The 25,832-nt window shown below is 42.1% G+C and overlaps 1 protein-coding gene across 2 annotated transcripts in view; it reads left to right on the top strand.

The window, feature by feature from the left end:
• TMEM132D (transmembrane protein 132D) overlaps positions 1–25,832 on the top strand; it is a 297,592-nt gene that overhangs the window by 263,964 nt on the left and 7,796 nt on the right. For both annotated transcript variants that reach the window (XM_014960817.1, XM_014960809.1), the window contains one exon: positions 24,656–24,861. In XM_014960817.1, the coding sequence (XP_014816303.1) occupies positions 24,656–24,861 (206 nt within the window). The remainder of the gene's footprint in view (positions 1–24,655; positions 24,862–25,832) is intronic.

Genomic DNA, 25,832 nt, shown 5'->3' with positions numbered 1-25,832 from the left:
TAAGACAGCCCATGTTTCCTTGAAAGTTCTTCACACATTTAGATGATGCTGAGCTGAGTTTGAAGCTCGTAACAAATGTTGAAAGCAACGGTTTCCCTAGGGCTGAGAGTTTCATCACAAGGATTTCACACAGGCCTGCAGACGGGATAAGAAAGCCCCTCTGGCAATACAGTTGTATGTACTATACTAATTTTTGAAGACACCTTGACAAGTAGTATTCCAAATTCTGCCCTTTGTTCCCAGGTTAAACAATGTGTGTGTCTAATCTCATCTCCTTCTCTCTCTCCTCTAAGTAGATTAAGCTGGGCTGCATTCATTGATATTTATTTCTTTGGAGCTCAGGCTGCTAAGAAAGCTGTACATAGGTATGAGTAACCTCATCCTGTACTTTTTAGTATTCAGATCTGACAGTTATCATCTGGTCTCCAGCAGGGCTAATTACTGATAAGAGTTTTCTTTATGGGCTGGCTGGTTTGCTTGTTGCTGTTGAGGCTCTGAGAAACTGAGTGCATAAAATGAGACATTAAATGTCATAAAGTGTGCCCAACACAGAAAAACTATAGAAAAGATAAATCAGCAATTACTAGGGGAGGTGAATGAAGATGATCACAGAAGCACATTAGATGAGAACAGACTTCTTTCACTCAAAAGCACAGGAAACAAAGAAAGAAATAAACTGATACTGTGCTGGTGGAAGGGGGATCCACAGTGGAAAGGTCTTGGTCTCTCCCACTCAGTCATCAGCAAAAGATGTTATCTGCTTTACACACTGTCAAGGGTGAAATGATAAGCTCTTCACAAACTTCTAGTTTAAACAATTATGTTTAATCATGTACTTTTGCTAGAGGTTGGTATAATAGGTCAAGACGTTGTCAATCGTTTAGGGCCATAAGCTGCCCCTTATTTTACAGTGGATATCCCCAGATTTGGTAATAATTAGCTTTGTCTGATCTGTCATTTACTCTAGTTTTTTTTTAGTGAAGGATTAGAAAAACAACTTGATTGTAAGGCTGGAGCTTTCAATGTGATTTAAGGTCACAGAGCTTGTAGAGTCTAATAGGAGGTGAGCACTCAACTTCAGGTTTTATTGGAAAATGTAATTCAAGAGATGAGTTTAAGTGCATGATCAGGATGAAATCTGCACTATCCCTGGCAAGGTCTGACAGTAAGTAGGTGATGTCCACCTACCCAGAAAAACTCTCATCCACCAGCCAACTGCAGTAAGCAAGTATAGAAAATTCTGCTCAATCCTCAAACTTATTACTCAGCTATAATTACATTTTCCTTTTAAAAAGGCTTTACATACAAAGCCCTCTGTTGAGACCCACCTGGAATCTGAAGCACACAGTTGGAATTAAGAGAGGCACATTTAAGTCTTCTGGAACCTAATCCCTGTGTAGACCAGTTTGCTGCTAGCAGATTACATAGGTGCTTCAGGGCTACCCTAAGTTTTAATGAGTTTTAATGTGCTAAATCATAATGAGACCAGCACTCAGGCAGGTAGACCAGATCTGGGTGGCCAAGTTATACCTGAGTATATCTCTGAGGATACTTGGAGGTACTCCTTGCTCATCAAAGAAGGAAAATAAGATTAAAAAAATAAGGAAAAAAACCCACTGAAAATAATCTGATTCTGCCTGTAAAACAGAGATTAACGACTGAGAGTGGTTTTGCTACAAAGATATAAACCAGTATAAAATGAATGCCAACTTCCTAGGGGATGGGACACCACCGTGATCTCCCACTGTCTAATTGTCTGTTCCACTAAACACTTATCTAGCTAGCCTGGGGCTTTTTGGGGTTGCATCAAGTCTCTAATTTGTTAGAGTCATATTTTTCACTGAAAAATATTCCATGAAATGCAGGAAAGAGCAGTTTCTAATTAAACTCCTGCTTAAATCCATTATAACTTCTGAAGTCATTGGGACAGGATAAAAGAGTTGTAATGATCCCAATATGTAAATATAGATGTAAAGGTTTGTTTGGAGGGATAGAGGTTAGAGGCCAAATATCATGAAACCCAACACAAAGCTTCTTAGTTGAAATTGAATCAGTGCATTAGTTATCATGGATTTTCATAAAAATAAAGTAATAATGCACATTCATGTTTCAGTTCATAAATGTGAAGTGACAGCCTATGAGTTAGCCACTGAAATGATATTATAGACCCAAAAAAGAGAATAACAGAGAAAATTGAGAAAGCAGAAGAGAGCGTTGAAATAGAATTGGGCATTGGCATAAATATAGATCATGAAAGGGAGGTTGATTTAATGAAGGATATGAAAGTCAGAAACTCAGGATGTTAAAAAGATCATCATCTTGTCTGGTAAAAAATCCCTACGGCTACACAACTTTTAGCTGAAACAGCCAGATTTACTTAAAGTAGATGATCTTTAAAATCATGTGAGAAATAACATATTACAAGGGAACATGCTTCTGCAGAAGACACAGTCTATTAAGAAGTTGTGTAGAAAAGAAAGAAGCTTATGTTGATCCATTGGAAAATTATCTTTACTCATAAATTTTGTCAGAAGATTTACAAGTAGATACAGGAAAGAGAAATTGTTGTAATCCAAAGAGCCTAAATAGCAACATTTACATACTAGTCAGCTTTGAGAGTTTGGAAGAAAGTGCTCCTGGTGAAGTTAGTAGGCCAGGCTAATTCTGTGGATGGCATTTTGTACATAAAAAGCAGGTAGGACAGACACAGATGCCATGTGAGGAACTTCTCCATCTAAGTGTCTGCTAATGTGGAAAGATTTATTTTAGCTTGTGAAAGCCTTTCAGGATTCACACATACCCATCTATAAGTGCAAAGAAACTAAAATCTCCCTTGTCTGCACATGTCTGTGGGAAGAAGGCTCAAAGATCCAGATGAGACTGTGCTAAGATCTCCTTTCAATATCTGAGGGTGATAGAACAACTCTTTTTTTTTTTTTAGTACTGCTTTATGCACAAAAACATGGAAGCCAACAAGTGTAGCTTGGTCCCTAGCAGTCCTATAGGTGTGAATAACTACACACTGAGATTTTGCAACTATCACAGTTCTGTTGTAAATATCACATCTTTCATTTTCCTTCTCCCTCCATTTTATGGAGTCCTGCGTTTCAAACAAATTAAAAGGAAAGTATTAGGGACCCTTTTAACTTTTGTATCTCAGACCACTGAAGTATGTGTGTATGTACTCAGAGATAGGGTGAGACACGGCAGAGAAGAGCCCAGGGAGGAACCACATATCCTGTAATCAGCTTTTCTCTGTCTATAATGTGATTTTGCATGGTGAGGATCACCTCTGCTTCTGAAAACTAATCTGAATAATCTTAGCAGTTCTCTCATAGCATCTTCTTGAGGCAGACAACCCTGATTCACTGGAGAGCAAAATAGGGAATTTCATAACTCATGTAAAAATCTCACATGAAATAATTCTTGGAGACATTCAAAAGGCTTTGTGGAGCCCACCGAGTGCTCCCTCTTTCTCAGTCTTATGGGAATGGATGAGTGGCAATCATCAGATACATATAGCCTTTTTCATAGTAGGTCTTGAAGTTGAGTGCAACTGAGTGATGGCACAGGTGGGCTTCCAGCAGGAAAAGGGAGGAGAGGGACAGGACGCCAGCAAACCTTGCAATCTGCCACTTTGAAGCAGCAATGACAAGTGCATGATTAGTGAGCACAGGGATACTAAATGGGCCCAGTCTCTGCTCTGTTTTAAATAAAAATGGTAAGTTTATGAGCAGCTGGAATTGCGATACCAGGTTGAGCTCAGTACAATTACAGTTATATTTAGTCCTCGTCATCAGTTGTCCACTCAACCCACTGATGAGTGTGAAGGACAAAACCAAAGTGAGCTCCTGCCAGCTCTCTGGGCTGAGAGCTTGGCATTAATATGTACATTTTCCCAGGGAACTTCACATATAGTTAAGCTGTCCAGTTTGTTCATGTTGTGTGGAAACCAAGAGGAGAGGGTGCAGATGCCCAGCTGCTCCAGGTGCCCGCAATGTAGGCCAGGGTATGCTTATGCAGGGGACTTGTGCATTAGCATAAGTGAAGCACTAAAGACTGAGTATGTCTGGCACAGCATCGACACTAAATACATGAGTGTTGCTGGGTTTTGGCCATGAGGTCTTTATAAATGAGCAAGTGTATCTGTGAAATGCCAGAGAAGATCTGCCAGGCTGCACTGTCATATCACTTGCATGCCCTGTAAGTGAGTGAAATGCTTATGTGTCCACCTAACTCTTGAACTAGAAATTCCTGAAGAGCCTCACTATAAAAATGTCTCCACTCATCTTCCTGGGAATTTCTTAAACTTAAGAAAGTCATCTTAGCACCCTGCTAAAAGTAAGCAAAACAGCCCTGCTCTTTCATGTAGGTGTATTTGAGGGACTCAGACCTCTAACATAGTTTACAAATGTGGATGTTCATTGCTAAACTAAAAAGCACCAGCCTCATGAAATGCACTTTCTTTGCCAGCATTCTTTGCCAGCTTTCTTCCACCCCTCTAGCTGTACCTGCAAATGTAAGTGCTGAAGATCAGCTGGTGGTGTGGTAGTACTTCTGGAAGTACTGCTATTGGGAAAACAGTCTGCATCCCCTGGGCTGATGTGTATGGTCTGATTCTGAGCTTACTTAGACATGAGTGAGTCAATGCCTTGGGTTTGTTGTAAAAATTGATTGGTCTTAAGCTTGTGGCTGGGTATCTGTGTGATTTGTAGCAGAACGAGAGATGATCCAGGACTAAGGCTCCACCACCTGCCTCATACAAATAAATAACAATAACTGAATGTAAAGCACTGCTAATTCCCCTCTACACTCCCCTATGCCACATATGCTATTTTTGAGAGATCTTTTCTTTTAGAAGGTTCATTTGTGCTAGGTCATATGTGAGTAATAGCAGCTACTCTTTCAGGGAGCAGTGATGATGTAACAGGTCTCTAAGCACTGCAAGAGCCAGTGAATCTGCTGCTTGACAATTCTGTTACATGTTTTCATAGATGTTTCTTTGGAGGTGGGTATATCAGTCTTTGAAAGGAGATGCAGGTCTCTCCAGGGCACCGCAGAACTTGGTACACATCCTGGTGTTCAAAGTCCCTTTCTTATGCCTCTGAGTTTAGAAACTGGAATGAATTAGACAAACACAGAGTAGACACACATTCTTTGTGATGCAATCCTGATTTCCAGAGGGGAATTTTCAGCATTAACTAGCAGAATTTGATGTCCACTTCTGATCATTTGGGAACTCAACACCCAAGTCCTTCCAGTGTCCTTAAGAATCCCATCATTGTTACACAAATCTGGAGGATTTTGTTGACTGATTATAGACCATTCTTCAATTACAAGGCCAAATCCAGATTAAAAGAATTCATTATGGCTTCATCTATTTTCTTCTTCATGTCTTTGTTGCCTGCATCCAGAATGCATGCCTGGACCCGCTCTGCTTCTTCCAGCCTGTGCTGGGAGAAACAAGCTGCTGACTAGGGCAGTTCTTCCCTTATGTGTCCAGATGTCATCCTAGGCTTCAAATAGGAGTTTGCTGGAAGAGATCCAGCTGCTGAGTATGGAGTCCCACACCTGCTCATTCCTGTAGCTTCTGCACCCTGCTGTCTTCTCATGAAACACAACTTCACCCAGGCATCTTGATCAGTTATGCAACTTTATTAGCATCATCAATTCCTAAACACTGAGAACATGCAAGATGTGGCAATACAAGATGATGGCATACTTTCAGATGGAGTCTCTTTCCTGTATTCTGGGTATTCTTTCTTCTTGGTTGTTTAAAGATAGTTCAGATATCAAGGTTCAGGACTTACCCTGATTTAGCAGTAGATAGATACATGGCATGAGTGCTTGTAAGGATGGAAAGAGTGTGAAAGCATTTGGAAGATCAAAGCAGCATGACTCCCATTGGAGTCAGTGGGGAACAAGCAGCTACAATCTTACAAAATTCTTTCAAATTATCCTCCACCTTTGATTCCCCATCCTCACTGAAACCAGCTCCTGAAATGTTTTATTGAATGTGTTCCTCTTGTCATTTCTTTGAAAGTGAAAGGAAGCTCAGAGGAACTGTAGGCTTAGGTTAGCAGCAAGATCAACTGCTTTTCACTTGAAGGCCAAATGGCACCTGGACTGCACTGCCATGTAACCCCATTAGCTGCAATAGGGCTGACAGGTTGAGAGCTAGAGTACAATTTGGCTTTTTTTTGTTATGGTGAGAAAAGCACGTGTTTTTCTAATCTTATACTGACCCCAAGCATGTTTTAAGAACTGTATTTGCTTTGCTGACTGTTAGCCCCAAGCACATTGTAGCCTAAATTCTATATACCTGGTCTGTTGTCTTCTGCATTGTAAGAGCCTTAGACATAAGACAGACATTTGCTCTTACTATGTTTATTACTGTTTCTTTTAATACATTTATACTGTGATGGCACCACATCTTCCAACAGCACTGAGTGTCAATGACCAGGAGGTACAGTTCCCTATCAGAGATTGTCCTGTGACAATCTGAACAGCTAGGAACAAAACAGTAATGAATAAATGAAATGAACACAAAACAAAACCGTTTGTGAGGTCAAATGGCAGAGGTGAAATAGGAACTGCATCTCTTCGATCCTCACCTGGACTTCTATCCATTCCATGAGTATGTTTTCTGTTTCATATTTTTTTCTAAAATATGTCTGTAAGGAAATACTTTCTGGTCTGGTTTTCCTATTTATGCTAATTATCACTATTTTTATGGTTTGGTTGATTATTCTCAAACCTTAGAGTAATGAGCTTCATTTCTAGCCCCAGATAGCATTCCCCAGCACTTTGTGATCATGGGAAATCTATGTAAACATTTCATTCCTTCATTTGTACAATGAGGATAATATTATACTATCTAAATACGTATTTATATGGAAAAATACACACAGATACGTGCCCATATTTATGTCATAAACACTGAGACTTCACTATGATGTGCTGTACAAAGTGTAGTTGAGGATTAGATAATAGGAATAGTTCAAATATAAAATGTTTATCATCATCACCATTGTTGTTATTATTTTATTAGACTGCACAAGGAAAGAGACACGGAAATGAAACAGTATTGATCCATAGTAATTTAACTGGTCCTAAATTAGGCCTTTGTTTAGCTGTATTGGGAAAACAGGATTCTTTTGCTGCCATCTTTTTAATATGTTTTTTCCTTGAATTTTCTTGATTTAATTAAATGCAATCAATTTTCAGGCAATGGCTTGTCTTGCACATCAGAATACTTTGCAAAGTGACATAAATTATCACCAGTATTGCTATAAATACAGGTGAGAATAATATAGTTAGCATTTTATCACATCTTATAAGGAAAGAAGAAAGCATGAAATAACGTTTACTTTGTGCCCTACAACCTTATTTAGTTGCATTCTAGCAACATAAATTATGTCGCTACAAAGATTTTAGTTCACTCTAGGTCATCACAAAGGGTGCTGAACACTGTAGGCTGCTTTTGTGTCCCATCTAGAAGTTCAGAAGAGCTTTAAGGCTTTCACATGGGTTGCAGTGTTTTGTCTGTTAGCGTGCAAAATGTATTTTCTAGTACAAAAGGATATCCTTTTCTTTCGTGATCACTATTGAATCTGAGGAACAAAGATGAAATACCTGTTTCCCTTTTTACCCAGAAACCCCACATTTCTTGTGGCTAATATGCATGGACTACAGACAGGAGTTGTACATTGTGTATCTGAATATAGGGCTTAAAAATCACTGAAATCTTCAAACTGAGCTGAAAGGAAGAGTATGTCCAGCTATGGAAAACATTCCTGACAGCCATTTGTCTCAGCAGATCTTAAAAATTACTGCAGATGGTAATTCTGCCATCTTCTAGTCCTCAGTGATCCCGAGAGTTGGAAAGTTTCTGATCCTCTCCAGCTCAAATCCTTTTTTTCTCTGCTGTCACCAGGCTGATTTTTCCCTCCCCTGTATTTAATTGGTTTTACCCAACTTTATACTTTGCTCTTACCTTTCTTGAATTGCATCTATTTATTTCAGACAATTTTCTACACTATCAGGATCATTTTGAATTCTAATCCAGTTCTCCAAAGTATTTAAAACCCCTCCCAGCTTGGCATCATCTGCGAATTTAATGAAATTAATTAAATGAAAATTAAATGAAAGACTCCCATTGACTTCAAGGGGCACTGGAGTGAACCCAAACTGTCTTACATCTTTAAGAAGTGGTTCAAGTGAAATACACTTATTGCTTTACAGGCTGTTTTTATAAGGGGAAAAGACAGATGCATGCTGAATAATTCAGGGTTGTCGCCGCTGACTGAGAGAGATTTAACTAATTTGTCAAAATAATGACCTTTGTTCACGGTGGGGAGCAAGTGGTTTTGGATTATCTCTGTCCCCAGAGAGATGCTGGAGGAGCCTGGGTTTAGTTCAGCCCCACCGCAAGGGCCTGGTTCAGAGATGTAAAATGAAAGGTAAGCATTAGCAGCAGCGGTGTTTGCAGATGGTGGGAGGCATGTTAGAAGGATGATGATATTTTCCTTTAAGCCTGATGGAAACACCACTGCTGCTGAGTCTGTGGAATAAATTGGGAATATCAGGATCACTCCTGTCCTGTTCCTTGTGTATATGTGCATGCACACGTGTGTACACACACATGCACGCATCCCTTAATTCACTGCTGTTTCCTCATTGAAAGGAAACCACTAGGCATTGAGAGCTTGACATCTTCCTTAAATGAGTGCAGAGAAAGAATGTACCTAGCAGAGGGGGAAAGGACAGCCAGCCCTGCCTGGAGCTTGGTTGATAACCAGCGAACTGCAGAGAGGAGTTTGTTAAAAATAAGTGTCTCGGGCAGTGAGACCCCAGCCATGCCAATCTGATGCAACTCATGCAAGTGTGGTCACAAGTCTGACCTCAATGTGTCACAGCTTACCAGTGTGAGGGGTGACGAGCTCACCATCTGCCATTTTGCAATCCAGCATGAAAACTCATTTGTCTTCAATTGTCCTGAAATATGCAACTGGAGAAAGAGGAGGTTCTGTTAGTGGGTCAAGCGAGGACAGAAATACCCTTGTTGCTCAGCATCCTTGTACACAACTCTAGGGGGACAGATACTCTCTCCAGTTCCAAAACAAACTTTGCAGTGACTTTTACAACAAGTGTTGTTTGGAAAACATTCTCTGGCATTTCAGCCTGTCCGTGTTGGCTGATGCCAGCTTTCATCTGGCACTTGTGCATTATGGCTGCTGATATGCTGTTGGAGTACAATCCTGCTTATATATGCTTCTCTGCAAGTAATTTTTGGCTTAAAAAGGCATAGGTCTCTCTGAGAAATTTTTCATGCTTTGCTGTTGCAATTTTTTTCTCCAGTCACTGCAAGGTGTAGGCCAACTTTCCAGAACCTGCCATGAAAGCATGAGTTCGTGTATATTGCAACAGATTTTTCTTTTTTCTTCTAAGTGGTAATGTTGAATATTGGAACACTTGCCAGAGGAATAGAACTAGACTTTGCCTGTGCAAACTCAGTATCAGAAAGAGGACTGAATCTTTAAGACTCTTTGTAGTCATCCTATTACCAAGATGGAAATCTCTTTGTCCTTGTAGCTCTAACTTCTAAAGCCTGCCATTGCTAAACATATTTCATCTCCTTCTCCCTGTGTTTGAGTGACTGAAATGCAAAGCCCTTGCTCAGGATGGTGTCCAAGTTACACAAGTAATTTCAGCAGCATTTGGTCATTGTTCTATTAAGTACCAGCTGAGACATGGCTTCACTCAAGGAGTTGCCTGCAGATCTGTGTTTGAGGGACACTGAAGTCTGAGAGCACTGAAGATTTCAAACTCCTCTCCTTTCATCTTGACATTCTCTTCTCACTGCAGGGTCTTTTCATTCACTTCTCCTGTGTGGCTCCCACCTCCTTTAAGCCTGTGGAGGTCTAGTCTCATACTTGGCTTAGGTCAGATCAGTTCTCAGTGGTATCCCTAATTAAAATTTATGTATAACCCATTACTAATTGGAGAGAAATTAGAAGAGCAGGACACTTTTTATTTGAGGGCAGAAGTGCTGGGCTTTACAGTAGGATCAAAGCTTACCAGAGTCAAAGTCTGAGGTTTGGATTAAATGCTTGGCCAGAAATATTGCATCCTTAATGCTCCAAGCATTAAGGTTTTCCTATGAAGTAGAAAGTGCTATTGTCTCCACTTAGTGGATGGAAAGAGGCTCTACTAAAGGCTGGATCCTTCATCATCAAATTCAATGTGTTGCTGGAGGGCTCGACGTGACATGTCTGTGATGTCCGTGGCATGCCATGGCTTATGGCACAAAGCCAGCGAGTCTACTCAGTGCTGTAGTCTATGGAGGAAGGTATGGAGCTAATTTATGTGGGCACAGCACCAGGCGTATGTAACTCTATTGCTTTTAGTGCTCAACTGGTTAGATATGTTGTAAATCTCTATAGGTCTCCCAGCTTGAGGACTGGCATGCCCAGAGTCAATCCAGGTGCACCTTGCACACGTGCATTTGGGAAGACTTGGCAGAGGAGCCAACATAAGCAAGTCTCCCCAGTTCCATGTGACTGCCTTCACTACTCTCCTGTCTTCTTTCCTTTATGGCTGTTTTTGTCAAGAACACGGGCCAAACTTTATAATCCATTTGCAGAAGTCAAAATGTCATTTCTGAGTCTTCGGTAACCACCTGTCGCAGCAGCACAAGCAGCGTAATTAGAACTGACAATGCTTGTCTAGAGATTTCTTGGAAGCTGGAAAAATGAGAATGTTGTCAAAAAAATAGCAATGCTTCCAGTCTGCAATGCAGTGATGGAGATGAAAGATGAGTGATTCCAAGGAGGCAGAGAATGTATCAGCCCAGTACCTTTTTCTAAATAGTTTAGAAGTTCAAAATGGTCTATAAGGATTTGCATTTCTCTTATACCCTAAAGAAAATGTATTTTAAGCTGACTTCTCTATTTCTCTCTCTCTACTGGACCAAACGAACAGCAAGTTTAATAGCAGTCATGCTTAATGCGACAATAAGGGTGGTGATTTCTTTTGCATCAGTTGATGTGAAAGAATTCTTACATTTTATTCATTTTTTAGTAATTTTCCATAAAATTATGAAAACCCTTTAAAAGACGATCTTATTTTTTCTAACAGAGAAAAAATAGATTTAATTGGAGGCAGTGTTGAATCATACTGTGTTCTCAGTTCTAAGTAACAGATACAAATCTCAGAATATGAGATGAATGGTTTGTTGGTGGCCAACAACTTCAGTGGTCTTCAGTTCTCACATTTCAGGGCAGAAACTAGTTAGCTGTAGTGGTAGGGATTTCTCTTTAGGAGTTGTTTAAAAGATCTATTTGTAACAACTGTCATCGTGGCTGACACCTTGAGAATTGATCTAGGGACCTCCTGAGTTAGGAGCTCAGTCTGAAACAGGGGAGCTGCGTCCCGTAGCTTGCCCATCCGTGGGATCTTACACTCTCTGTGCGGCTGGGCGTGCGGAGGAGCTGCGATGCACGCTACCCAGCACATCATGCATGCTTCACTTCCATCCCACCCACACCCTCGAAACCGGCATATATGTAATAGTCATTTGAATTTGCTCGTGAAGTAGAACTCTCCTTTGCACTTGTACAATATATCAAAAAAGACCTGGTAAGGATAGATGAGAAATAACTGGAAGTGTGTCTCAGGGTAATGAAGAGAAAACCAGGAGTTCTTTAGAAAGACAGGCTTGTTAATGTAATTGTGATATACGTGATGGCAGTGTCAAATAAGAAAACTCAACGTAGCCAATGGAAATACTGTACCATGCAAACATTGCAGAGATTCAGACAACCCGATCCTTACATCTGCCTGTGCAATTATACTGTATGGTTATCACCCCAAAAGAAAAAGGTACCACGGCTACTGAAGCCACAAGAGGCCATGAAGGCAGCAGCAGTGTGTGTACCAACAGTAAAAGTGTGGTGCTTCCACACGTATGGGGGCAAGGGAACTCCTGGCTGCAAGACCAGGATCTGCCCCGGTTTTGAGTAACAGGGCACTGTGTTAGGAGGAGAGATCTGGGATTTTGGGATTCATTTCTTGGCTGGGTCACAAATGTTCTGTGAAGCCTTAGGCATGTGATTTGATCTCTGTGTGATTCAGCTCTTTATCTCAAACAGTAAATAAAAGTCTGTTTTCCTGCCTTGGCTAGGTGTCATAAGAGCTTTTTGAAGGGAACATCACTAGCTGGGTATCAGGGGTCTCACCTCCTCTGTGGCTATAAAGTGCTGCTACCACATGTTAATGAAACATTTTTAGGAGGAAGAAGTGTTTGGATTTGGTGATTATCAAAAAGGAATGATCTCCATGTTGCAGAAACCGTGCCTCACTGAGGAGTAACCTGTTGCAAGGCTGCGGCAAAGCAAGATGTGGGATCCTCAGTGGTGGATCTCTGGTACACTCAACCCCGAGCAGGGAGGGGGAGTTCAGAGGCTTGTTCATTTGGGACTAACCAAGGACTCGAGCATGTGTGAAAGAGAAATTTCCCCAATTAGAAAAGACTCAGTAAATAGTCGCTGTTAATAGTCCAGCTGTGCTACCAGCACAGCTCCAGCTTATGAGACAAGGACAAACCTTGGTCTCTGTGGGAGGACAAGCCCACAGCTTGCTAGAGTAAAAGGGACGTTTTGGGAGGCTGCACTCTCCCTGGGTGGCACAGATGAGAAGCCTTTTTTTCATGCAGGGAAATCTTTTCTTAAAAGGACATTTTTCTTTTGTGTAGAACAAGCAGCATTCGAGTAAAACATTTTATTTTATTTTTTAGCATTGATCTTCCAGCTGTATGTTTGTTGTTCTAGCGGGCAACTGAGAATGACACACATACTTTCTGTGGTCAGCATATGAGGGCATAAAACACATACCTGGTAAATTCATCCAAATATAGATTTGTTGCTTAATATAGTACAAAGCAGTGTAAAATCAATAAGTATTATGGTAGCCAATAGAAATATTTTTGGCCATTTGTGAATGAAAGAAATACAGTGAAAAAAATGTGATGCCTTCAACTGAATTGCTTACTGGATCCATTGCCTGTGGAACAGAAAGGAGTTGGCAGAGATTTTAATTTCCTATAGACAAGGGGAGTACAAAGTATCCTAGATATGACAATTGTATGCGTTGCACATCTAGTTTTACTGTCATGATAATTATAGACAAAATCAAAGTTACTGACTGCAGGTTAATGCTGCAGGTTGTTTAGTTTCACAGTCTGGGTCTGAAATCAATGTGTGGGTGTGCTGTCGGGAGCGCTCCAGCCCAGCCTGCTGGGAGCCGGGCACAGCGGGACTGCTCCACACCAGCACTGCCAGTGCTCCTTCACCTGCCCTGTTTGTATTTGGGAGACATTCAGCATCTCCTAAGGTCCATCAGCTGCCCTGGGAGAATATGGGAATTATTTGAAATACTTCACCTTCCTGTGCATTTGGGCAGGTCTGTACTGCCCACAGTTCTGCCCATTTTCCTCTTGACTTGCTCCCAAAACGGGGGTCTCACACACAGTCTGAGCAGCCCTTAGAACAGGATATTTCAGGCTGTGTGCATCTTGATGACCTTCCTCTCCCCAGCATTGCTTCACTGACTGGACCTGACAAATCTAGAAGACTGACTGTCCCCGTTATAGCGCAGTTTTAGTGTTTAGCCCATCCAATTTGTCACATTCTTCATCATCTCTGCTTCACTTGGAAGTCAGGTATTTATTATCCGGAGACAAATAAGCAGCCTTTGTCTCTCCCTTCTTTTCAGAAATGTGAAGCAAAGTTGTTGTATTGCCATTACTTCAGTTTAAGCTTTACTGGAAGGAGGGGAGAAATGCCCTTCTCAGCTTAGTGATAAAAAGCTTGGGGTCCTGGATGTGTTTATCATTCTTCTCCCGCCTTTGGATGGCTGCAGTGAGTGATACAGAATGCATGTAGTTTTCAAATCAAGAGAGAAATAGGAGGATGTAACTTAATTAACGTAGGCAAGAAAGTGTTGTCACATTCATTACAAACAATTGTGCCTTCTAAAATCTAAAGCACGAGGTGGTGGGTTGAGTCCAGCAGGTTTCTGGCTAGTCGTCAGACAGTACTTGCCTGTCTAAAGCTCTCCGACGTGACAGTGCTGACATTCCCGTGTCCTGCTGATTTAGAGGAGCAGACACTGAAGCCGTCTCGTTCTTTTGCTTATCCTGTGCTGGCAGGATCACTGCTCGCTGAATATCAAGAGCAGCAGGTGGGCAGGAAGTCGCCACCTTTCTTTTCCAGCTGGAAAGCAGGAATTGCAGCCTAGCCAACAGCGAATGAGGGATGGCCAGAGCAGCAACGGGAGTGGAGAACAGCAGGAGTGAATGAAGCCATTTGATTTCTGGTTGCATTGCCTGCTTGCCAGGGACACAGTTTCACCCGACGCCACATCCCACAGAACTGTCGTGCCCTCAGTGTGGCTGTGATCCACGGTGTTTCCTGGCACAAGTGGAAAAAAATGAAGGACTGTCTTTTAACTACAGATAAATTTTAAGCAACAGAAAGATGTACTTGTGTAATCCTAGCACCTGAGCTCTTTCTTGTTTCTTATAGATTAAGCTTTGCAAAATCCCTGTAAAACAAGGGAGATAGTATCCTCATTTTACAAATACATCAAAGGGAGATTAAAGCCCAGATTCTTGAAGAGATTTAGCCACCAAGCTCCCCTTGAGTTCAGTGGGAGTTAACACTTCAATATCCTCGAGAAAATGGATCTCAATAAATTACACACAGTCATCTAATAAGTGTGTGATGGAGTTGGGAATCAATCCCAGACTTTCAGAAAGGTTGTTCTGTGCCTTTACGTTCATTCCTGCAAATGAGAGTAGCACTATTCACTCCAGATTTCATGTGATTGGATTTTAATTGAGCAGTTTCGTTGTGATGGTTTTGTTTTGATTTGTGGCCCCAGTTGATTACAGCTTATTGGGGAAAATTCGGCAGGATACATTCTGTCAGAATGTGTAGTTCTGTAACAACTTCATGAAATTATGCTACTTTCCCTGGAATTTCATCTCTGACAGAAAAAGGAAGAAAAGGATGCTAGCAGGTTCCCGTTGTGTCAAAGAAACATCTTGTTTTGACATTTCCAAAATGAAATGTTTTGATTTTTCATTTTAAAATAACTTTTTCCTTGATGTTACAGTATTTTTACATAATTTTAATCATTTGAAATTGAAATGAAACAGTATTTCATGACCCAAAAGTGAAATCAAATGTAGGTGTCTTGAAAGCCCTCCTGAAATGGAGCATCCATCCTCCAGGCAGCTCTACTGATGGTCCCGTGAGAGCGGGGGCTGCTCAGCACCAGGAACTCATGGCTCCCAGGTGACTCCTGGCTGTCCTGAGCACAGTGGCTCAGTGGGGACAAGGAAAAAGCCCTGTACAGACTGCAGGGAGCCCTTAGGCAGGTGCTAAATCATGGGTGAGGCCAGTGTGTACAGGGGTTTCTGTGCAAATCCACTGCATGAATTTCACTGTTCTTAGGAGTGGAAACGGGTGCAAAAGCAACACGGAAGGGAGAAATCCACTGAAATCTTGCATGCCAGATCTTTATTTAACAAAACAAAAGGTGATTCCTGATGAGAGACTTTTAATGAGGGGATTTTTCCGTTAGTAGCAGCAACACACTGCAAACATTGTGTCAGATCCATAATGTTCACAAAGGAAGTATTAAACTTGCAACTAGAATTGGATGGTTGCCCAGAATTCTAAGTCCTTTTAAAATGTGCTGTTGAATATTTCACTCAGGTATATTTTGCTGAGAATAATATATTGATGTTTGCCACAAAGCTATAGAACAAGCTAAAAAAATTCTTAGAAATTAATTGGTATCAGAGTTCTCTAAATCAGTATGCTCTTACAATGTGCATCAGGTGGATTAGTGCAGTAAAAATATTTTTCACTTGTACAGGTCTCTGCTAATATCTCTTTATTGCTGAACTGCCTCTGGAGTCGTGCTAGGTGTGCTTCCATCATGACACTATGGAGACGCCTGGCAGGAAACAAGCTCTTAAGATGCTTAGAAACTAAGGGAGATGTTTCTATCTGGTAAAAAAGCAGTATTTTTTGGTGTCATGCTGCTATAGGAAAACCACTGCAGAAATGTGTGGATGCTTTGAAGGTGTGGACCTTCAAAGTTCAGAGCACCCTCTGGTTTTTCTGAATCTGGAAAGTTCAGATGTGTCACTTGACATCTCCTCTAAAAAAGCCACAACCTTTCTGCACAGAGTGGAGGACCAGGTATAAAGGTCTTGGAAGGTATGATGCCTTGTGAATAGAGCTCATCATTTACTAATATATTTTCAGATTTTTGCAGATACTTTAATTCTCATAGTCAAAACTCAAAATATTTTAAATGAAGACCTTATGCAGTGTAAATCCCCCAGATGGGGAAAGCTGTCAAGGTGATGCTAGATTTAAAATATGTCTGGAATCCAGTCACTAGGGTTCAAGCCAAGCCTTTCTCATTTCAGCAGTTGTGGAGCAGCCTGGCCTGGGACACTTGCCCTGCTGAATGTGCAAGTCGCTGAGTAACTGAGGAACAGGGAGAGCATCCCTAAACTTGATGTGATACCCATTTGCCTTTATTTTTTCTTTCTGGGGAAAAAAAGCAATCTTTCTTTTCTCTGCCACACAGGAGGTGCTTTAATTATTCCTCAAGAGCAGCTGTTCAGTAGTTGTTCCTAATTCCAGCAGCATCTAGGGTGGTTAACAGATCTGCTGCTGCCATCAGATCTGAGGACAGTGATTTCTTACCCTCAGGGTCCTCACAGCATCCCAGACTAGGACAGGTCCCTTCTCAAGACGTATAGTGGGCTTAGGGCTGATCTACCCCCTGTGCTGCTTCTTCATTGCAGTCATTTATCCCTGCCTTGCATAATTTCAGGCTGGATTCAGTTATCACAGTAACGAATCTCACTCCAACACTGTGGGTTAAGCATGGGTGATTAAAGGTGACTCCGCCTCCCCTGAGTCATTTATAAATGACTTATAGAGCTAATAATGGCCTCATCCTTTTGTACCTTGGTACACAGCTTGTGTTCAGGAGTCTTTTATGGCTCAAATGAGCTGCTTTTGCTTATTTATTTCCCTCCTCATTCATTTTTAATGGCTATAAGAGACTCCCCCATTCTTCTTCTGGCAGCAATGATTTAGGCAGGACTCATTAACATAACTTACGTTACTAAATATCGCCATTTATGCTGGTAGACCAAGGAAAATGTGTGCAGTGCAAAATCAGAAGAGATCCCATAAGCTTGCCAAGGTGGCAGGGCTGTGTTTGAAGTGTATATTATAAATGGAGAGTGCTTGTATGGGGGAAGGATCACTTACAGAAGCATGGATTTGGGACAGATTTCCAGAGTGTTTCCAAAATACCGATTTTATGTGGAAATACCAGAGACTTACTTTCCTAATTGGCCACCCTTGAAATGTCTAAACCAGAACTGCTCTAGGTACATCTTATTTTCAAAGACTTATTAGCTGTGACTTTGTAAGAATTCCAACAGAATTACTGTAGCAGAAAACCAGTTTCCTGTGAGAGTTTTACCGTTATCCCATGGGAATTTAATAATGATAATGAGGTGGGGAAGGGCTGTTACAGCTATTTCTGAGAGCTAACAGTGAAATGCTGAATACCTCTTCTGGGATTTATGATGTTTATTCCCCTTTTCTTCCCTCCTTTCCTCCCTCCCTCCCTCCCATTAGATTTTTGGATTCTATTCAGCCCAAAGCTAACATGGAGTTTGTGGGAGCAAAGGAATAGTCAGCCACACAAATTCATATTTACTGTAGACAGCCTCTGCAAAAGGGTAATGGGAGGAGCAGTAAAATCCTTTTAGGAAAGGGATGGGAACAATGTTCACTGGAGAATTGGATGCAGGAGGCCAGTCTGATAAGGAACGTGTGGGATTTGTGAGTGGGCTTATTGCTTCTCTCCATGTTTTTACCAGGCTGGCTGAAGTCCTGCTACTAGAAGGCTTCATAGAGTTTAGCCTTTTCTTTCACGGATAGTCTAGCAACCTGTGAGATAAAATAAGATAAATTAATAAAAACTAATTTCCCTTGCTTGTGATCACACCTGTAGAGCATACAGAATGTGGGGTGTTTCAAAGGACAGCACTGACTTTTTTTGAAGTAACGTAGGCTTTTTCAGTAAATGTAAAAAAAAAAATCGTGCCTTGGACCAGCAATATCCCCTTCCTTTTCTGATCAATATTTGTTTGCCAAGGAAACAGTCCTGTGCTAAATTGGCACAGCAGCATCATTTTCACAATTGCAAGGCTACCAGCTGAGTTTTGGGCACAGTTTTGGGGTACCCAGTGTACGGAGCTGCACGTGGGGCTGAGGAATGCGTATTTACAGCGTGGATTTTGTGGTAGGTGACTTAACTCTATTCCCATTTCTGACAATAGGACCGGGGTTTTGAATTAAATGCAATACTGAGCACGTTTGAAATGTTCCACTCCGCACATTTTGTAGCACTGATGATTGAACTCGACATCCAGCTTGCCAGAAGCCACGTGTTTGGTATGTACATGGCGCACTTAGAAATCTAATTCCTAATTCTGAGCTGTGTTGGCAATAAGGCACCTCTGACCTCTGCTGCCCTGGCGCGCGGAGATTAGATGTGTGTGTGTGTGACTCAGAGGAAGCTGTCTTAGTTGTTCACCAATGTAAGAAAAAGAGGTGGAACTGCAGGAGCCAACCGAAACCCAAAGCACTTTTATAACCTACCAAGTTCATGCCCCAAAAAAGCCATTCAGACCCCAGTTCCCTCAAGAGATAAAAGTCCCCTGCATTGAGAGAATTTCTGGAGCATCTTGTGAGCACTAAGTACAGCCTCCCTTAATTAATGGAAGGCAGCTCAGCGTAGTTGTGTGAAAAGCTCCTGTGACACAAAGCCCAGAAAGACTTTAGCAAGAGAGCACAGCACCAGAAGGGTTTAATGGCATTATAATGTCCTTGAATTACAGTGGCCACAACACAGAGATGTATTCCAGCAGTACATTAGCAGTAAAAGAAAATCTACTCTTTCTCTCTTGAGCCCGTGTCACCTTTGCTGAAAACTGGAGTTGCCATCCCTGAGATATCAAAACTCAAAGGCAGGAGAAAAAGATAAGGAGATATGGGTGGAAGTCCTTAGATTTTGTAAAAAAAGCCAAATCAGTTTTCCCCACAAATCGCCCACCTTTTTCTAGCCCCTTTGTACTACCTATTGCATTTTATAACGTGGTTAGTAGTTTTCTGAAATCTGTCTGTTTTGGGACCGAGCTCTTGCAACCTCATAATTCCCTTAATAACTGTCGAGAAGCTGTTTGTTGATTTAGCACAGACCCTCTCTTTCACTCGCACACTCACACACGTATCCGAGGGTATGTGCAGTCGCTCCATTCATGCGTTTAATAAAGTTGAACCGCAGCCATTTCTGCTGTGTGTGCCGAGGCGTGTAAGGCAAGAACTGTAGTACTGGGAGGAGGGCTGGTAGTTAAAGGCTGTTTATAAGAATTAACGCTAAAGAAAAGGAGCTGCTTGACAGGCTTGAATTGAAATCCATTACAGATTGAAAAGGAGACATGCAGGGTCAGAGAAGGCAGTGGCAGCAGAAGCTTCTCTGGAACGTGGAGAAACCGTGCGAGGGGGGACCCGGTGACTCCCTGTGCTGTGTCAGCCGTGGGGACTGCCCAGAGGCTGCCAGCTGCTGAGCTGCATTTGACGGGTCTTTGCTCATGTGCATATTTGTCCTGTAGAGGCTCGGCTGAGTCCGATCAAGCTCATTTCACAAAATGTTCACTCATTTCCAACAAACAGCTTAGAAAACTCAGTCTCAAAAGAGATAGAGAAACCTCAATTTTTCTTCTTTCTCCACAACTTTTTAGTGTTTCTCTTGTGCTGGAAGATGAATAGTTCGGATGTGTCTGCAGTAACACGGGCATGGCTAATCTGCCTTTCTATTGATGACCTGTTTCTGAATGTCCTGGCCTGATTTATGAAAATGTACTGTACTTTGCACCGTGTTTTGATGTTGCTCTGTTAGGACTGCATGCAAACTGCAGCAGAACAGTGATGCTTATTCATTCAAAGAGTGAAGGGCTGGCTGGGAACTGAATGAGCTCATAGTTGTTGCTATCTTCACTTACAGAAAAGGAAACAGGAGAAAGTGGGTATCCCAAGCCTAGTTATTCTTTTCCTGATCATCAGTTTATTTTATAAATCATAATATTGAAATCACAAGGGTCATGGTATTTATGTAACCATTCACATATGAGGGTTTTAGGGTAGGTTCTTAGTTTAACTCTCCTTTCTGTAATAACCCCTGATAAAGTTGGAACTGAGATTGTTTGCCTGCTGAATTTTCTTTTGTTATTGTTTGAGCATTAGTGAATTTTAAATCTGAGAGTCTGATTCCCATCTCTTACTGGCATAATTCAGCAGTTACCTCTATTGCCTGGGAGAGTCTCAGCCTTGCTCCAGCCCCTGTTTGCTGAACTGCTCTTCCACACACACAGAGACATAAAAATAACAGCAAAATCCAATTGGTGCTGTCTAGGTGTGCTTAAAAGCCACTGCCGAGAGGGAAGCCTTACCCCAGGTGGGAGGATGCTTGCTAGAAGCCCTGATGCAAGTGCAGAGGAGAGGACATGCAGGGGAGGTAGGAGAGGTCTGCTGGGGAGCAGGGCTTCAGGGTGGAACCCGACAGAGCTCTGCTCTGCAGAGGACACTGCGGTGGTTGGAAACAGCCCTCAAGTGTGATTTCTGTGCTGTGAGGCACAGAGGTTTACCTGTTACCTTAAATCAAGGTAATAGGAAACAAGGAAATGGTTTCAGTCCTAGGTTGATCACTCGTGGGGACATTTAATTGCCTAATGTGTTAATTAGCTAAGATTCACGAATATGAGGTGTTGCTAGCTGAAGCAGAGGTGGTGAGGAAGCCCTGTTAAAGAAAATCCATGTCTTCAGGCTGTTCACTTACACATGAGGTCCCGCCTGCAGAGCACAAAGACAAGTGGAGGACCTCAGGGCAATCAGCTCCCAGGCTGAATGTTTTCCTTGGGGCCAGTTTGGCTTCAGCTTTGATCTGTTGCCACTCAGGTGGAAATCAGCGCTTTGGGACTCAGCCTGTTTTATTTCTTGCTGGCATCCCAGGGAAAAGAGGAAAGGTAGAAAGCAGCAGACAAAGCTTATTAGCATTTGACGGGTCTTTGCTCATGTGCATATTTGTCCTGTAGAGGCTCGGCTGAGTCCGATCAAGCTCATTTCACAAAATGTTCACTCATTTCCAACAAACAGCTTAGAAAACTCAGTCTCAAAAGAGATAGAGAAACCTCAATTTTTCTTCTTTCTCCACAACTTTTTAGTGTTTCTCTTGTGCTGGAAGATGAATAGTTCGGATGTGTCTGCAGTAACACGGGCATGGCTAATCTGCCTTTCTATTGATGACCTGTTTCTGAATGTCCTGGCCTGATTTATGAAAATGTACTGTACTTTGCACCGTGTTTTGATGTTGCTCTGTTAGGACTGCATGCAAACTGCAGCAGAACAGTGATGCTTATTCATTCAAAGAGTGAAGGGCTGGCTGGGAACTGAATGAGCTCATAGTTGTTGCTATCTTCACTTACAGAAAAGGAAACAGGAGAAAGTGGGTATCCCAAGCCTAGTTATTCTTTTCCTGATCATCAGTTTATTTTATAAATCATAATATTGAAATCACAAGGGTCATGGTATTTATGTAACCATTCACATATGAGGGTTTTAGGGTAGGTTCTTAGTTTAACTCTCCTTTCTGTAATAACCCCTGATAAAGTTGGAACTGAGATTGTTTGCCTGCTGAATTTTCTTTTGTTATTGTTTGAGCATTAGTGAATTTTAAATCTGAGAGTCTGATTCCCATCTCTTACTGGCATAATTCAGCAGTTACCTCTATTGCCTGGGAGAGTCTCAGCCTTGCTCCAGCCCCTGTTTGCTGAACTGCTCTTCCACACACACAGAGACATAAAAATAACAGCAAAATCCAATTGGTGCTGTCTAGGTGTGCTTAAAAGCCACTGCCGAGAGGGAAGCCTTACCCCAGGTGGGAGGATGCTTGCTAGAAGCCCTGATGCAAGTGCAGAGGAGAGGACATGCAGGGGAGGTAGGAGAGGTCTGCTGGGGAGCAGGGCTTCAGGGTGGAACCCGACAGAGCTCTGCTCTGCAGAGGACACTGCGGTGGTTGGAAACAGCCCTCAAGTGTGATTTCTGTGCTGTGAGGCACAGAGGTTTACCTGTTACCTTAAATCAAGGTAATAGGAAACAAGGAAATGGTTTCAGTCCTAGGTTGATCACTCGTGGGGACATTTAATTGCCTAATGTGTTAATTAGCTAAGATTCACGAATATGAGGTGTTGCTAGCTGAAGCAGAGGTGGTGAGGAAGCCCTGTTAAAGAAAATCCATGTCTTCAGGCTGTTCACTTACACATGAGGTCCCGCCTGCAGAGCACAAAGACAAGTGGAGGACCTCAGGGCAATCAGCTCCCAGGCTGAATGTTTTCCTTGGGGCCAGTTTGGCTTCAGCTTTGATCTGTTGCCACTCAGGTGGAAATCAGCGCTTTGGGACTCAGCCTGTTTTATTTCTTGCTGGCATCCCAGGGAAAAGAGGAAAGGTAGAAAGCAGCAGACAAAGCTTATTAGCACATAGGAGAGTTGTCTGGTTTGAGAACAGCATTTAAAATACAAAAAGGCAACAGGGGTAAGTGTAGTGCCAGCAAGGAACAGATAAATTCTACAGAAGGAAGGTAGCCCATGAGGTGAGAGAAGGAGCACAGGTACCAGGCACTGCCTGAAGGGCTTCTGGCTTCCCACCTGTCAGACTGGCTATTAGATGTTGCAGGTTGTAAGTACAATGTAGTTCTTGCCCCGATAATATTACACTTACATTAGTGTGCCTTCTGCAAGGATGCAAGAATAACTTCTGCTCTCTTGCTGCTGCCAAGATATGCTGCTCCCAGGAGGTGAATGTGCTTATGCCTCCAGCCTTCCCTGTAGCCAGTTCTGCAGGCTCACATGAAGCTTCTCCCGGAGTTTTGCAGAGTCTCATCTTCCTCAGCTCAGGCTGGTTTGGGCCAGCGTTCGGTAAAGTGGGTATTACACCAGTGACACAAGCCCCAGCCAGAGCCAAGGCTCAGCTGTGCTTGGCTCCCTGCTGGGAGGTCCTTCCCTTGCGTTGCACACCCCCAAGCTTTTGAGGCTCTTTTAGCCAGCAGCTAGGTTTTCTTGCTGTGCAGCACAATGAGATTGGATCCTGATAGGAGCCATTAAGAGCTGCTGTAAAACATGCTAACATGAGAATATCCCAAAAACCAAGAATTCTGCCTATAAATAAACTCCTCAGTTTCCTGCTGAAACCAATGGCAACTATAAGATTTTGACCTTAAAACAGGCATTGCTTACAACAGAGGCATTGCGAGAATCATGATAACCTTTTTTGGTACATTACCTAAGCTCAGACAAGCAAGGATGGAAATAGATTTGCTATGGATCTGTCTGTAAGGGGGGTTGTTGTTGTTTAAAGATAATAATATTAGGAATGCAAATTATCTTATAGAAGCTGGTGATATTTAAATACGTTTTAAATTCATTTAGCATTTAAACAGAGAAGTATAAAATGGCATTAAATTCAGATGAGGATGAGACTATGCATTCTGGAGTCAGAAATATTAAATACATCTGCAGAATGGAATAGAAGGTCTGCCTGGTAATGGATTGTGGAAAGAGTTCAGGGTTTTAATAGATCATTCCTTCAGATCATCAGCACGGTAAAGTGGTAGTTAATAAATTATTTGACGTGTACATTTACTCATATATTTTAACTATCTGTAATGAACAGGTCCTGTCAGCTCACCTAGATCCTTGCAATAGCTGCTAAATCGCTTGAGTGAGATTTAGTAACTCTCAGCAATATTGATGTCCAGAGCTGCAGGTAGTAAATAAAGTGACATCAGGACTAGCTTGAGCAGAACATTGTGCAAGACCTTGTCAGGCTTGCAGCAGAGAAGAAGCTGTTTGGCCCCAACGAATACCACTGGCATCAGTGAGCTCTTGCTTATGATTAGTTTTTGGTTAATATGACCACCTCATGCCCCGGCATCTGTAATGGGACTCCTCAAGAACTCTTTGTCCCAGTTTGGGGTTGACTAGAGAAATTTTTCCCCTACTCAGTTCTGTTTACCGGCTGTTACCTGTTTCTCCCCACAGGTATGTGATTTTCCTGGGACTGCACACAGAGGAGGATGATAGTACAGTCTGACTGAACGTTGGGGAGAGGAGAAGAATCCTCTCCTGGTGCCATTACACTAGGGCTGTCCTAGTGTTGGGTTGGAATTAAGAACAGAAAGAAGCTGTTCTTTTATCTTAGATTATACTGGAAATGTTTATAACGGAAAAAGCCTGCCTGTTAAAATGATGCCAAATTATACAGCCTATTAAGGACACACCAGGCACCTTTCTTGTTATTCCTAGTTGTCCTCTGAACTTGGAGATAGTTTAAACCTACATCCTTTCTCTTCCTCCCACTCACTCCAGCATCTGATGTACTTCATAATTTGTGAAGAGACTCATTAATTTTTTTTTCTTTCTCCTTTTTTCAGGTTTCTGACAGATGTGACTATGTCTTTGTCAATGGGAAGGAAATGAAAGGCAAAGTGAATGTCATAGTTAATTTTACTTACCAGCATCTGAGTGCCCCTTTGGAAATGACAGTTTGGGTTCCTCGTCTCCCGCTGCAGATAGAGGTTTCTGACACAGAACTAAATCAGATCAAGGGGTGGAGAGTCCCCATCATCTCTAATAAGAGGTAGGTTTCAGTAGAGGATGTTCATTCTGGGCTGTGCACTTGCCAAAGACCTGTCAGGGCCAGTGGATCTGAACATGCTTTTTGGCCTTAATGCAATTCTGGTGTAAACTTGAAGGTCACCAGACATTTATTCAATAGGCTCCTGCACTGGACTTATGAGGAAAATGGAAACTTGAGGTTGTATGATCTTACACTGGAAATCATTTTCCTTTTATAGCGCTAGTGACTGAGATGGAAAGAGCCAGTTGGTCAAGTGAGGCAGTCAGCCATGAGGCAGTAGGAAGACATCAACAAGTACCAGCTCTGGCAAGGCTGGTCAGTCTGCAGCCTGGTTCACAGGTCCTGCCAGTTAATTTTTAATTTGTTAATGGTCACAATTAGTAGATATCATATCACTGTAAGGTCGGTGGCACTGATCAGTGTCCCAAAGTCAGGATACTGATGCGCTAGGGCTTTAGAGAAAACATCCATGCACACAGGTCAGTGGCATGGGAAAGACAGGAGAGAGGGTGGATCCTAGGCAGATCTGGACTGTTTGTATCTGTTGTCAGTGTCATTGTGAACCAGAAGAACAAACTGATAAAGTAGATACTTGCTATTCCCACCTACCTATGAAGACATAATTTATTACCATGTTTCTGTTGGTATCATAGCAAAGAGATGGGGGTTTTGGTGGAGACGTGATTTCAACCTACAGAAAGGAATGTGTATGTGGATGCAGACAGAGGAGATCTCCATGGCAACACAAAGATGTTTATGGGAAGATCCAGAAAGAAAAAAGTGTGAAGGTCCTGAAAGTAAGAAATTACATGGAAAATAATGAGAGATATTTGGAAAGGACAGTGTGGTAGCAAAGCTAGCAGACCAGTTGGTGATTTCAGCAGCTGTTTGGGACGTCTAGGCAGCCTGAAGGTCTCAGTTTTGAACAAGGGAAATGGGATAAAAGTGGGGGAACATGGCTGATTTCAGAG

This window comes from Calidris pugnax, unplaced genomic scaffold (genome assembly GCF_001431845.1).
Source record: "Calidris pugnax isolate Ruff unplaced genomic scaffold, ASM143184v1 scaffold32, whole genome shotgun sequence".
Taxonomy (NCBI): Eukaryota; Metazoa; Chordata; class Aves; order Charadriiformes; family Scolopacidae; genus Calidris; species Calidris pugnax.
Note: the sequence above shows the minus strand (reverse complement) of the source record. Positions and strands in the feature narration are given on the sequence as shown.